This window comes from Chiloscyllium plagiosum, chromosome 4, assembly GCF_004010195.1.
Source record: "Chiloscyllium plagiosum isolate BGI_BamShark_2017 chromosome 4, ASM401019v2, whole genome shotgun sequence".
Classification (NCBI taxonomy): domain Eukaryota; kingdom Metazoa; phylum Chordata; class Chondrichthyes; order Orectolobiformes; family Hemiscylliidae; genus Chiloscyllium; species Chiloscyllium plagiosum.
In genome coordinates, this window is record NC_057713.1 from 105970457 (window position 1) to 105985626 (window position 15170).

Below are 15170 nucleotides of genomic sequence, written 5' to 3' on the forward strand. Positions count from 1 at the left end.
GAGGCATTCAAAAGGGAATTTGCTTATCTGAAGGGAAGAACACAGAGGGCAATAAGGAGAATGTGGGGAAGCACAGGGCAGGCTTAATGGTCTCCATGTACTGTAACCATTCTGTAATTCTTAGATTTGGGCAAGAACATCTGTAAAACAGACACTAAATTGAGAGTGTTGTACGTCAAACTGAGTAGATCCAAAATATTTGTAAGATTTAGATATTTGAGTCGATATCCAAATGGCAATCAATGTCCAATTTCCGAGGTGAAGATAACATTGGTCAATAATGCCTGGAGTTTAAAAAAATTGTTATCCTTGTTTTCAAATTCCAATATAGTCTTGTCCCTTCCTACCTCCTTCAACCCTCCAAAATCCCTGTGGGAAGGCTTAAGACTGAAAGGTCGATTCTCATGCTCCTTGGACGCTGACTGACCTATTGTGGTTTTCCAGCACCACACTTTTCAACTCTGCTCTCCAGCACCTGCACATGTCACTTTCTCCAATATTTCTATGTCCACCTAATTCAGGTCTCTTATTCAATCCCAATTTTTATTTGTTTTTTTTCTCTCATTATTTGTGGCTGTGCCTTGACCCCAAGTTCTGGAACACCCTCACTGCACTGAAAAAGCCCCCATTACCTCACTGTCCATCTTTAAAACAGTCCTCAATTTCTATCCCTCAGTTTTTAGAAATCTGATTAATACCTCTTTACATTTCCTGATACTATAATTAGTTATATAATGCTCCGACAGAGCACCTTGGAGCATTTCATTACATCCAAGGTGCCACAAATATAGTAACAAGTATATATACCGCTTGCAATGTGGACGTAAGCACAAACAGCTTGATTGAAGAACCCATCTTTTACTGTGATACCAGCTTCTCAGTACTGTCACTACACATGATCTGTAAAGTTGAAACGGCTCTGTTTATTGAGACTTAGGTTTTATTAATATTAGAGGATGTGTTGCACTCACTTACAAAGTACAGATTAGTTATCACACAAGTTTAGCTAAATAGTGCTGAAATCCCAGATCTTGAAAAACTGAGGTAATCAAATAGTGACAACAAAGACAGCTCAGCTACATAGCAGTTAGATCCTGTTTCACCAAACACGAACAACAAAAATAAGCAGATGGAGAACACGAGGAGAATGATAGGCAAGCTGACTCAACAAAACTGCACTAAATGAAAATGTCAAGAAGAGTCTGTTAAAGAAAAAGTAAACATTAATCAATGAGACAAGCAAAAGGTTAATGAAAGTTTTTAGAAATTAAAAGAAATGCTAATTTTCTATTTCATTGTTTCACAGGGATACTTTTACTCTACTTTTGATGCTTCATTATTCAATTCTCAGTTACCACACTTTTTATTACTGCAGAGTTCAACTAAAAGCCCAAATAAATCAATCTACACACTGTTTAGCCTAAACCATACACATTTCCTACCTTTGTTTTTTCCCTCAGATCAGCCAACTCATCTCTTAGTTCATCACGCTCATTCCTAATGCAGTCAAAGTAGTCTTTCTGCCTCTCTAGAGCCTGAATACGGGGCAGCAAGTGGGATAAAGAACAGTGCAGAGAAAGAAAATATATGTAAATTGCAACAAAGATATGAATATAGCAGATGAGACAAGAGGGCAAGAGCAACAGGATGAAGTTTGGAAAAACTAAATCTCAGCTTCAACTATTTCTCAAGATTAACTTCTCTGACTTCATAGTGCACAGCTATTGTAATGTGTCACATGCTTTGAGATACTTATGCAAACAAACCACAATAAATCTAAGCCATACACAGTAAACAAAAGATAAATCACAACAAGCACTTACACTAAAGGTATTTGCAATAAGGCAAGTTTGTCTGTTGCTTCAATTGATAGTGTATCATGCTCTGACATACAGAATAGAGAATGGGACATCACATTTACTAATCAGTCAACAAAGAACACCCCATGCAGCCACTGCTCAATATGACCGCCTACCCCAATTTTTTTGTCTTTCCAGTTGACAGTTTCCTGCAGATCAAACACATCCCTGGTGAGGGTGTCCACCCTTTGCTGCAAACACTTGTTTTCCTACAGAAAAAGCCACAGTCGAGGAAAGGAAATTCAGCATTGGTTGGAGCAAAGACAGATTAGGTATTTAAAGTAAAGGGATGAATTTACAGGATTCAACAAAACAAATATTAGGCCATAACAGTGTACAATATAGTAGAGGATGCAGAAAGATGAATAAAGTAAATTTTAACAAGAAATGCAAATCTGTTATAGATCAAATGGCATAGACTCCATTGTACAGTAGCCCTCAATTAAGTAGCAAGAGTTCATTGAGGAAGGAAGTCTTTTTTTGTTTACTGGCTGCTGAACTAGGATGCAATTATAGATTACAGACTTTAATAGTGTATGGATAATTTATGATGGCCTTTTTAAACCCATTTAAAATGCAGTTAATGCAGCTCAAGATCTGGAATGCATAAACTTACTCAACTTGTTTCAATTATTAGAGTATTTTGTCTCTGGTGTATCTAAGTCGATCTGAGATACATAATGCCCTTGATTGCTAAAGATGACAGCAGTGGAAAGTACAAGAAAGATTCAGGACATCCTACAGCTAGGGATTCCTACATTTATTGTTGAACATATAAGCATTTTTACCTTTTCTGTTCAATGAGTTTGCTTAATAGCATTTCATAAGAATTGTCCACCTTACTTGTTGGTTCAGATTATATATCGAATATACTCAAGAAATATTTGAACTTTTTTGACTACTTTTTAAGGTTAAATTTATGGGGTTGACTATTACATGGATACTACTTTTGAGGGACTGAAATTCATTTCCATCAAAATTCATACTGTTAGCAGAAGCCCAACTGATCTCTAAACCAATAAAACGAATTATGGTAATTCTGAAAACCTGGAGAAGAACACAACAGCCAGCGAACTGGAAGACCAGGAGCGGAGCGGAACGACCGGCAGACTTAAAAGCTGGAGTGGGATGTGACGGCCAGCAAACTGACTCATAAACAATGATCTATTATTTGTGAAGAAATACAGTCAATTTTTAGATGAGATATATGGAAAATTCCAAGTTATTAGGCCAAAAATACATGAGTTCGACAATTACTTGAGTACATAAGGTAGTGAATACACTACTCAGAAGTTAGCATCGGCCGTATTTAATCAGGTTTCTGCTATGCTATTGCAAAAACTTCATGATAGCAATCTCGGGATAGTGATCGAATTCTCTTCTTTTGAAATACACAGATTCTCAAAGTATTCAGCTCACTGGCTATGGAAATTCAAAACTTAAGATATTCACAGGACAGTTACCATCTAACTTAGAGAAGTCAAGAATCATGGGCTAATGATGGAAATTTATTTCAATTAATTTAAGCAGACATAAAATAACATGAAAACAAGAATACAGGCCTTCACCCTCCACCTACCTCAATAAGTTCATCTCTTTGCTGAATACCCTCTTTAAGTTCTTCTATTTTGTGCTGTTGTACACTACACGTATGCTTCTGTCGTTCCAGTTCCTAAAAAAAAGTTTTTTAAAACTTAGTCACAATTTAAGATTGTCCATCATGCTCTTTTCGCCCCCCTACAAAAAACGCATTTTTTTCCCCGAACATATTAATGATTAGATCATGACATGATAAATACTACTGTGGGATAAGGTCATGTTCTTTCAACCCTGGGACTTGAGTTATATATAGCCAAAAAACTATACTCACACAAAGTATTACTTTGACTAACATGGACTGGCAGTCCTGATTAGTGGTCACTGCTCAGAGTAATATAATTTTATCCTTTTCTCCTTCCCTGAAAATGTTGAATCTTTGCTCATGTGGAGGAGATTCAGCTGCACCTAATGTATTAAGTGTTGTATAACAAATGTGAACTGGGGTTTGGGGTCCAAGCTGATGCCATTTATCCATAATTTAATAATAGTCAACTGAGTCACAGAGTCGTAGAGATGTACAGCATGGAAACAGACCCTTTGGTCCAACCCATCCATGCCAACCAGATATCCCAACCCAATCTAGTCCCACCTGCCAGCACCCACCCCATATCCCTCCAAATGCCTCTTAAATGTTGCAATTGTATCACCCTCTGCATGAAAACGTTACCCTTTATGTCTCTTTTATATCTTTCCCCTCTCACCCTAAACCTATGCCCTCTAGTTCTGGACTCCCCGACCCCAGGGAAAAGACTTTGTCTATTTATCCTATCCATGCCTCTCATAATTTTGTAAACCTCTATAAAGGTCACCCCTCAGCCTCTGACAGTCCAGGGAAGACAGCCCCAGCCTATTCAACCTTTCTCGAAAGCTCAAATCCTCCAAACCCTGGTAACATCCTTGTAAATCTTTTCTGAACCGTTTCAAGTTCCACAACATCTTTCCGATAGGAAGGAGACCAGAATTGCATGCAATATTCCAACAGTGGCCTAACCAATGTCCTGCACAGACGCAACAGGACTTCCCAACTCCTGTACTCAATACTCTGACCAGTAAAGGAAAGAATACCAAACGCCTTCTTCACTATCCGATCTTCCTGCGACTCCACTTTCAAGGAGCTATGAACCTGCACTCCAAGGTCTCTTTGTTCAGCAACACCCCCGAGGACCTTACCATTAAGTGTATAAGTCCTGCTAAGATTTGCTTTCCCAAAATGCAGCACATCGCATTTATCTAAATTAAACTCCATCTGCCACTCCACAGCCCATTGGCCCATCTGGTCAAGATCCTGTTGTAATCTGAGATAACCCTCTTCGCTGTCCACTACACCTCCAATTTTGGTGTCATCTGTAAACTTACTAACTGTACCTCTTATGCTCACATCCAAATCATTTATGTAAATAACAAAATGTAGAGATCCCAGCACCGATCCATGTGGCACTTCACTGGTCACAAGCCTCCAGTCTGAAAAACAACGCTCCACCACCACCCTCTGTCTTCTACCTTTGAGCCAGTTCTGTATTCAAATGGCTAGTCCTCCCTGTATTCCGCGAGATCTAACTTTGCTAACCAGTCTCCCATGGGGAACCTTGTCGAAATCCTTACTGAAGTCCATATAGATCACATTCACCACTCTGCCCTCTTTGTTACTTCTTCAAATAACTCAATTAAGTTTGTGAGACATGATTTCCCACACACAAAGCCATGTTGACTATCCCTAATTAATCCTTGTGTTTCCAAATACATGTACATCCTGTTCCTCAGGATTCCCTCCAACAACTTGCCCACCACCAACGTCAGGCTCACCGGTCTATAGTTCCCTGGCTTGTCCTTACTACCCTTCTTAAACAGTGGCACCACATTAGCCAACCTCCAGTCTTCCAGCACCTTATTTGTGACTATCGATGTTACAAATATCTCAGTAAGAGGCCCAGCAATCACTTCTCTAGCTTTCCACAGAGTTCTAGGGTACACCTGATCAGGTCCTGGGGATTTATCCACTTTTTTTAGATCAGATTACTTACAGTGTGGAAACTGGCCCTTCGGCCCAACAAGTCCACACCGATCCACCGAAGCGCAACCCACCCATACCCCTACATTTACCTCTTCACCTAACTCTACGGACAATTTAGCGTTGCCAATTCACCTGGCCTGCACATCTTTGGACTGTGGGAGGAAACCGGAGCACCCGGAGGAAATCCACGCAAACACGGGGAGAATGTGCCAACCCCACACAGTCGCCTGCGTTTTTATGCATTTCAAGACATCTAGTACTTCCTCCTCTGTAATATGGACATTTTGCAAGGTGTCACCATCTGTTTCCCTACAGTCTATATCTTCCATATCCTTTCCCACAGAAAATACTGATGCAAAATAGTCATTTACTATCTGCCCCATCTCCTGCGGCTCTACACAAATCTGCCGATCTTAGAGGGGCCCTATTCTCTCCCGAGTTACCCTTTTGTCCTTAATATATTTGTTAATACCCTTTGGATTCTCCTTAATTCTATTTGCCAAAGCTATCTCATGTCCCCTTTCTGCTCTCCTGATTTCCCTCTTAAGTATATTCCTACTTCCTTTATACTCTAAGGATTCACTTGATCTATCCTGTTTATACCTTACATATGCTTCCTTCTTTTTCTTAACAAAACTCTCAATTTCTTTAGTCATCCAGCATTCCCTATACCTACCAGGCTTTCCTTTCACCCTAACAGGAATATACTTTCTCTGAATTCTCGTTATCTCATTCCTGAAAGCTTCCCATTTTCCAGCTGTCCCTTTACCTGCGAACATCTGCCCCCAATCAGCTTTCAAAGGTTCTTGCCTAATACCATCAAAATTAGCCTTTCTCCAATTTAGAACTTCAACTTTTAGATCTGGTCTATCCTTTTCCATCACTGTTTCAAATCTAATGGAATTATGGTTGTTGGCCCCAAAGTGCTCCCCCACTGACACCTCAGCCACCTGCCTTGTGTTATTTCCCAAGAGTAAGTCAAGTTTTGCACCTTCTCTAGCAGGTACATCCACATACTGAATCAGAACATTTTCTTGTACACACTTAACAAAAACACCATGTACTAATTCCATGTGCTAAGAGGAAAAGGTCAGTGGATTGCTGCATGGTGTTTAATGTGAAGCTAATTCCAACATTCCTGTCACTACTTAGCTGACGTCAGCCAACTCAAAAGCGACTGGAAAACAAACCTAGGCAGGTAATAATCTCTACAGTTAGCGTGGCCAAATAGCCTCCAATTTCTTATGTTCTTATATAGTATTCAGAGATGTTCTTATCAATTTGATTTCCTGATCATCTTATGAACTTTTGTGAAAAGTGGAAGATGACTGGAATAGGCAATGAAATTTCTTCAACTTTAAATAGTCAATAGCAGGACTGTTCACTCAAGTATAACAAAGATAGTGACTTGAGCCAGAAAATATTCCCATCCAAAAGGAGCTGCAAAAACTGAAGCCCAGAGAATGGAAGGAGAATTATTGACAACGTTGGGAGATTAGTTGATTGACATAAAATAAAGACTAGAGCTAGTAGCTAGTATCATTGGCATCATGCAACTTGTGATGTCCCAGAAGTGCCTCAGCTTGTGCTTTATTTAGTAATGACTGTAATTGTTAAGGTAAAGTTCTTGTCTACCTGCTCCTTAAAATCAAAACAGGAATACAATTTCCCAAGGCATAAACTGAAGGAGACTTTGGAGTTCTGTGCGCTGCTACCACAAATAGATCACATAGGACTTTGCTACATAGAACTGGATGCTGCATTGACTAACATAACAGTGACTGAATTAAGAAAGAACGAACGAAAGAACAAAACAAAGAAAACACTCCTGAAAGATGGGACGAGGTACTAGAAAAATTTAATTTTACTCCTATCTACTCCTAGGTTAGCTGGAAAAACTATCGGGAATGGACATGCCAAAAAAAAACGCACAAACTCTGCTCCTCAGTCACTACCCTTAACCAGATATAATGTTCAGAAGATGAGTTTCCATTTGAGTAAAAACTTCTCAGTAACTATTTGCTAAAAGAAACATCTTAGGTAATCTCAGATTTCAAACTGAATTATTTAACCATGTACATAATCCAGGATTTAATTTTATTTCACAAACATAATCAGAATTAATTTAATCGACAATCCATCAGTTACATGTCTCCATGAATAAAGACAATCGAGATGCAACTTGTGCTGCAATACAGGTTAATTGAATGATTTTTAAAAATTATAATTGTTACACTGAAGGTTTTTTTTTTGATTAACACGATGAATGAAAATCTTCACTTTATTGTAAAACAAACAAACTGCAACTTCCAGGCACTGCTGTAGTTGATCATAACCGATTACCTTGGATTTTTCTTCATTCTCCCTAAGTAGCTCAGCCATCTGTTCTTCCATTTCCTCAATAACATCTTTTAGTGTATCCACTTGGTAGATAAGGTTAGATTTTTCATTGTCAAGTTGTGCATTGGAGACCATAGCTTTCTTATATTTTTCTTCGACTTCTGATAACGAATCCTGAAAAGGAAAAGTAAAATAACATTCTGGTGACAGAATGAATGAGGCTTAAAACAATTATAAATACATTAGATATGAAAACGTCTTAGGCGAGGTGGAAAATTCTAGACAATAAGTTGCTGGTTTATAACATATTTATCACTGCAGTAAGTAAAAATCAATAGTTTCACAGTTGTTCACTGATTTCTTACGAAAATTAGAACCTCAAGAATAAATACAAGTGGAACCACAGGGGCAAAATGACACTAAGGAATTATATTGTCTGCTTTGTGCTTAAAACATTTACAACTAAGAGGACAATCAAACAGATTACAGCACAAAATGAAGCTCATGCAAAGGTTTTATTGTGTGCATTCCAAAGTTTAATTAAAATTCTTGCATGTCTCGGTTACAAAACACTGGAAACAGCTCTTTGAAAACAAAGCATGATATGGCTTCAAATTAAACCTGTTGATTACAAATAAGTACTTGTTACCCCAGATGAAGCTAACAACCTTCCTTCAAACTTAATCCCTCACTCTACAAACATAATTTAATCCTGCCACAAATTGGTAAGAATTGGTTTCCAGATCCAAATATTAAACGTAATATTAGATTTCACGTCACTAAATTTTGCTACATGTTCATTTGTCTGCAACTGCACTAAACAAGTCTTTAGATGAGTATTTTGCAGACAAAAGTCTTCCTGTTATGAGAAACATGTCAACATTTACCTCCGTAAAAATGAATTGTTGAAAGCAAACTTAACCAGCTAAGTGAAAAACTCTTCAACCTTTGACTTCTTCAACTTTTATGTTTTATATAGCTCTTGCAGGTGAGCCCTAGCATTTGAGCAACAGAGAGTACTTTCACTTGCCCAAATATTTTAATTGAAATTCACAATCTTCCAGAGTCTGGCGAAAGAACTTCCTTCTGCTCTAGCAGTCACAAATAAAGACAAGCAAAACACAAGGTTAAGGCTTTAAAATCAGGGAGCAAGATTATTAATCGGGATAGCTTAAGCAAAATTAACAGTTTGACTAATTTCGTTATATTGCTGAGCAACCTTAATACTAGGAATCTTTACTTCAACACAGGCAAAGGAAATGTTAAAACTTTGTTTTAAAAAAAAAACCTTTTGCTAATGCTCTTGGCCATGCAGAAGCACAATACATAACTTCAGGACTGTCATATGTAACACACTAACATGAATACTGAGCAATTATGATTAATATCAGCCCTTGTATTTCTAGGATGAAAAGCATGTGCTATAAACTGATACGAACTATGAAATTCTTTGAAATTAGAAAAAACAAGATTACTTTTCAATCTGAAACTCTATATCTTGACACTCCTTTTCAAAGTTCCAAAGGGTTCCACACTTGTAATTTTTAACCAGTTTAGCTGTTTTTTTGGCTCGAATTTTACCTTAGGATAATTCAAATATCCTGATTTTTCAAACTATTTTACCTGAACTGTAAAAACAACTTCTGGCTTTCCAAAAGTGCGAATTCTCTCGAGTGGCATCGGATTGGAATTATTCAAAATTCCCAGAGCAATAGATTTTATTTCTAAAGGACAAAATTACTTAGAAAATGCACAAAGGATGAATTACCAAAAAAAGGCATTTTAAAATTCTTTGGACTTCTTTTAATTTTCCAATTGATACAATAAATTTGACCTCAGCTATCTCACTCATCATTAGGGCAGCACGGTGGCACAATGGTTAGCACTGCTGCCTCACAGCACCAGAGACCTGGGTTCAATTCCCACCTCAGGCGACGGCCTGTGTGGAGTTTGCACGTTCTCCCTGTGTCTGCGTGGGTTTCCTCCGGGTGCTCCGGTTTCCCCCCCACAGTCCAAAGATGTGCAGGTCAGGTGAATTGGCCATGCTAAACTGTCCGTAGTGTTAGGTAAGGGGTAAATGTAGGGGTATGGGTGGTTTGCGCTTCGGCGGGTCGGTGTGGACTTGTTGGGCCGAAGGGCCTGTTTCCACAGTGTAAAATAATCTAATCTAATTTCTTGATTTTTAACTATCTCTGACAGGTTCAAAGCAGAATCTCAAAATATTTCCTGAGCCTAAACATGCAGAGTTTTCCATTGCTGGTCTTACATTCATATAACAAATATGCAACATATTACATCCAAAGTGAATTGTCATCCAAGCCAAATTAGGTCCTTGGTGTAGAAAACTGGAATGGCTTTCCATCTTTGTGGCCCACAATTATTTTGTTCTGATCACTATCAGTACAGTTAGTTGCTTTGAGAAAATAAATTTTTTTTTTTAATCAAACTCCAACATACACATGAAAACGTAAATTGCTGAAAAGGGTTACACTCAGGTAAGAGCACATGCCACTATAAGAATCCAAAAGATCTACAAATCAGTCAAAACAAGAAGTTAGTCAAATGCTAAGAATTCTGCTCTAGCATGTTAAAGGAGTGCAGCTAAAATTCCCAACGTGACAGCCACAGGAAATAGAAAAAAAACATGCTGGGGGACATGGTCCTGATACCTTAAGTTCTTTTAATCCCTGCATGTATCTCCCCTCTACATCTTGTATCTGGTCCTTAAGCTCATAGATATCCTGTTGGACACATGGAATGAACCATTGGATAAAATGGGAGGGGGATGGGAACAAAACAAATCAAGCTGAAATAGTGTTACAGTTTTGATACACATTGCTGTAAGAATTTGCTAAATAGTCATATGCACTTCAATGAATTTAGAACAGTTCATCAGCTCTATGCACATAGATTATTGAATAAACCTTACCCGCAATTCACTGAGTGAAACATCTGGATCTAGTATACTACTGGTATCTCCGCTTCCTCGTCGAGAGGATGATCCTCCAAGTGAGGCCAGTGTTGCTGGTGACAACCCTGCAACTGCATTTCGAGAAGCAGGCTGGGAGGTGAAGGAAAGAGACAGACTGTATTAATTACCATGAAAACCCGGAAGAGTGAATTTTAGGACAACTGGTGAAGGAGAGCAAGTGTTAATTATTTTAAACTTGAATTTTAAAAGTAGTACGATCTGGCATATACTTCAGGAAAATACTTGAAAAATCTTAATTCAGCAAGTAAGTTGTTCCTTCTTAATGGGAAACGGCATAATTTTAAATAATGTAAATTAAACTACTTTAACCTAATTATCTCAGACATCATTCATCACTTGAAATTATCCTCAATGTGATCTATTATTCATTGGTTCTAAGCTTTAGTTAGCATGCTTTTGAACAGACTTGTATGCTGAGACAAGACAGTTACATTCAGTATTGAATATAACTATTGAGGAATTGTTAATTTTACAATTTCCTCTGAAATTGTCCACCTCACCCTGCCACTAATAAGTCACTCTTCACAGGAATATCCAGAAAATTAGATTGAAGACAAGAAAAAACAGCCCTCAGGAAATGTCAATTTGTAATAGAGGTTTTTGTTGTGTATTGAAGTTGGTAGAAGTTATGATGGACAGTGTTCCTTTCGGAGGTGAGTAGTGAGATGCATTGGAGAATCATCAGCCAGATTTTTGGGCTTTTTCAGACTTGCCTCATGCTTTTACAGACTGCTTATCCTTGGAATAAAATCTTATGTAAAGGTGACATTTGGCACACTTGCCTTCATTGCTCAGCCACTGAATTATAGGAGTTGGGGCATCATGTTGCGGTTGTACAAGACATTAGTATGGCCACTTTTGGAGTACTTGTACAGTTATGGTTGCACTACTATAGGAAGAAAATTATTAAATTAGAGAGGATGCTTAAAGGATTTACAAGGATGTTAATGGGACTGAGGGTTGGAGTTATAAGGAGCGATTGGATAAGCTGGCACTTTTTCACTGGAGCATAGGAAGAGGTTTAGAGATGACCTGACAGAAGTGTATAAAGTCATTTGGACATAATGTGAATAGCAAAGGTCTTTTCTCCAGGATAGGACAGTTCAAAACTAGAGTTCATAATTTTAATATAAGTGGAGAGAAGGGTACGGAGGGTCATTTTCTTTTCCATAGTGATTTGTGTGTAGAATGAACTACAAGTGGAAGTGGTACATGCTTGTACAGTTACAATATTTTAATGACATTTGGATAGTTACATGAATGGAAAGTTTAGAGGGATATGGGCCAAACTCAGGCAAATGGGATAAGTTAGTTTGGGAAACTTGTTCAGCATGACAAGTTGGACTAAAGGTAAATGAATCCTCCCACTTCCTCCAGATCAAAGGGTTAGCCATGAGCACTCGTATGGGCCACAGCTATGCCTGTCTCTTTGTTGGCTACGTAGAACAGTCGATCTTCCGTAATTACACCGGCACCATTCCCCACCTCTTCCTCCGCTACACTGATGACTGCATTGGCACCACCGCGCGCTCCCGCGAGGAGGTTGAGCAATTCATCAACTTCAACACATTCCACCCTGATCTTAAATTTACCTGGACCATCTCTGACACCTCCCTCCCCTTCCTGGACCTCTCCATCTCCATTAATGATGACCAACTTGACACTGACATTTTTTACAAACCCCACCGACTCCCACAGCTACCTGGATTACACCTCTTCCCACCCTACCTCTTGCAAAAATGCCATCCCGTATTCCCAATTCCTTCGCCTCCGCAGTATCTGCTCCCAGGAGGACTAGTTCCACCAGAGAACACACCAGATGGCCTCCTTCTTTAGAGACCGCAATTTCCCTTCCCACGTGGTTAAAGATGCCCTCCAACGCATCTCATCCACATTCCGCACCTTCGCCCTTAGACCCCACCCCTCCAACCGTAACAAGGACAGAACACCCCCTGGTGCTCACCTTCTACCCTACCAACCTTCGCACAAACCAAATCATCCGCCGACATTTCCGCCACCTCCAAACAGACCCACCACCAGGGATATATTTCCTTCCCCACCCCTTTCCGCCTTCCACAAAGACTGTTCCCTCCGTGACTACCTGGTTAGGTCCACGTCCCCCTATAACCCACCCTCCCATCCTGGCACCTTCCCCTGCCATTGCAGGAATTGCAAAACCTGCACCCACATCTCCTCCCTCACCTCCATCCAAGGCCTTAAAGGAGCCTTCCACATCCAAAGTTTTACCTGCACATCCATCATTTATTGCATCTGTTGCTCCCGATGCGGTCTCCTCTACATTGGGGAGACTGGACGCCCCCTAGCAGAGCGCTTTAGGGAACATCTCCGGGACACCTGCACCAATCAACCACACCACCCTGTGGCCCAACATTTCAACTCCCTCTCCCACTCTGCTGAGGGCATGGAGGTCCTGGGCCTCCTTCACCGTCGCTCCCTCACCACCAGACGCCTGGAGGAAGAACGCCTCATCTTCCGCCTCAGAACACTTCAACCCCAGGGCATCAATGTGGACTTCACCAGTTTCCTCATTTCCCCTTCCCCCACCTCACCCCAGTTCCAAACTTCCAGCTCAGCACTGTCCCCATGACTTGTCCTACCTGCCTATCTTCTTTTCCATCTATCCACTCCACCCTCCCCCCGCCAACTTATCACCTTCATCCCCTCGCCCACTCACCTATTGTACTCTATGCTACTTTCTCCCCACCCCCCTCTCACTTATCTCTCCACCCTTCAGGCTCTCTGCCTGTATTCCTGATGAAGGGCTTTTGCCTGAAACATCGATTTTCCTGCTCCTCGGATGCTGCCTGAACTGCTGTGCTCTTCCAGCACCACTAATCCAGAAGTTGGACTAAAGGGTCTATTGCCGTGTTGTATGACCATGACTTTGGGTTCTTTCACTCTGACTGGAGCCTAGTAGCTGCCCAATACAGAATAACTTTTCCACCTACGAAATTAGGAAAATGCTGTATCCTGCTAATTCCTGCATTTTTAAACCGTTCAGTCATTGACAGCTATAAGTAATAGAAAAGTTAATTGAGAATATATCCAAATGCTTTGTAGAAAAGACTTCAAAGGCAGAGCTGTAATTTTATCGATGAGCACAATGCTAAAATGTGTACAGTGATTCAGAAAGCCACACAGCTGGTCCTTTGTACACATCAACATGAAATACAACCCTTATTCATGTGAAACAAAGATGAGTATTTAATATGGATTTTATCCAATTAACCCGAGAATTGCACTGAAACGAGTCAAGAACCATGTTAGACGAATGCCAACTATGAAGATGCTTTGAGAAATATGACCATTTTTCAAACATCATATGAGTTTTATATATATCTTTGCCATAAATATCAATTGTATATGATTATTACACATTGCATCTCTATTTTCTCTGGTCATTTATTGTCATCTTTCACAAAGATTATTTCTCATTAAATTGAATTTTATTTATTCATGGGATGTGGGTATCATTTGCAAGGCCAGTGAAAAATGTGGTATTAAGTTAACTCAGAGTCAAATCAATGCATCTTTATCTAATGTTCAGTGGAACAAAGAACTTAAAGATAAAGCAGTACCAAAAATGTTATGTTGACAGGTTTCAACTGTTACCACACCGCTATCACAGTATCTTCCTCTGCCCTTCAGGAAACAAAGGTCACAATCTCATCTCTGTCCTTTCAAGGCCTTATGCTCTGTGACATTCAACCTAACTTTAATAAGTTGACTTTGTTCTTAAATGTAAATGATTTAAGAGCACTTCAAAAACTGCAAGGTGGTGCTGAGTATCTTGAACAAAGTTCATCCTCAAAGAAGATCCAAAATTTATAATGTGTTTATTTACTTCATGACTGCATGAGGGATGTTGTTGTGACTAAATATGTGGGGTATCGACATCCAAGCTGACATGTAAATACATATCCTTAGAAATTCTTCCAACAAAGTTTGTCCTGAAAGTTCACCAAGTTAAGAGGGAAGGCATTTGGCTCAAAAATCCATTTTCCCTCATTTTTACTATAACACAGATGCCAGGTTTTTCATGATCCCCCTTAGTGTTCTCCAATAAACAAAGTAACATGTTTTTGGACTCACTGTCTCAATGTTTCTCTGCCCTCATTTGAAGGTGGTGTTATCATTATAATCCCAAGCCTGAATTCTGTTGTAAATAAGTTGCTCAAAATAGTTGAGAGCATGTGACCAGGGTCAGAAGCTAGCTCTTCAGGTACATATGTCATGAAGTTGATCAGGTATTGTAACTTGCTACTCACGCACTCTATTTCTTTAAGCACTAAGTTGAAAGTAGAGTTGTGTATTTGGGAGATTTCTCAGGGAGCACAGTAAATATAGG

General features: G+C 39.5%; 1 protein-coding gene across 1 annotated transcript in view; it reads right to left on the reverse strand.

Annotated features, from left to right (window-relative positions):
* Positions 1-15170, reverse strand: part of lrrfip2 (leucine rich repeat (in FLII) interacting protein 2) — a 49604-nt gene that overhangs the window by 24062 nt on the left and 10372 nt on the right. The window contains exons 2-7 of the mRNA XM_043689371.1: positions 10739-10870; positions 10479-10550; positions 7813-7983; positions 3439-3531; positions 1976-2068; positions 1443-1535 (exon numbers count right to left, since the gene is read on the reverse strand). Of these exons, the coding sequence (XP_043545306.1) occupies positions 1443-1535; positions 1976-2068; positions 3439-3531; positions 7813-7983; positions 10479-10550; positions 10739-10870 (654 nt within the window). The remainder of the gene's footprint in view (positions 1-1442; positions 1536-1975; positions 2069-3438; positions 3532-7812; positions 7984-10478; positions 10551-10738; positions 10871-15170) is intronic.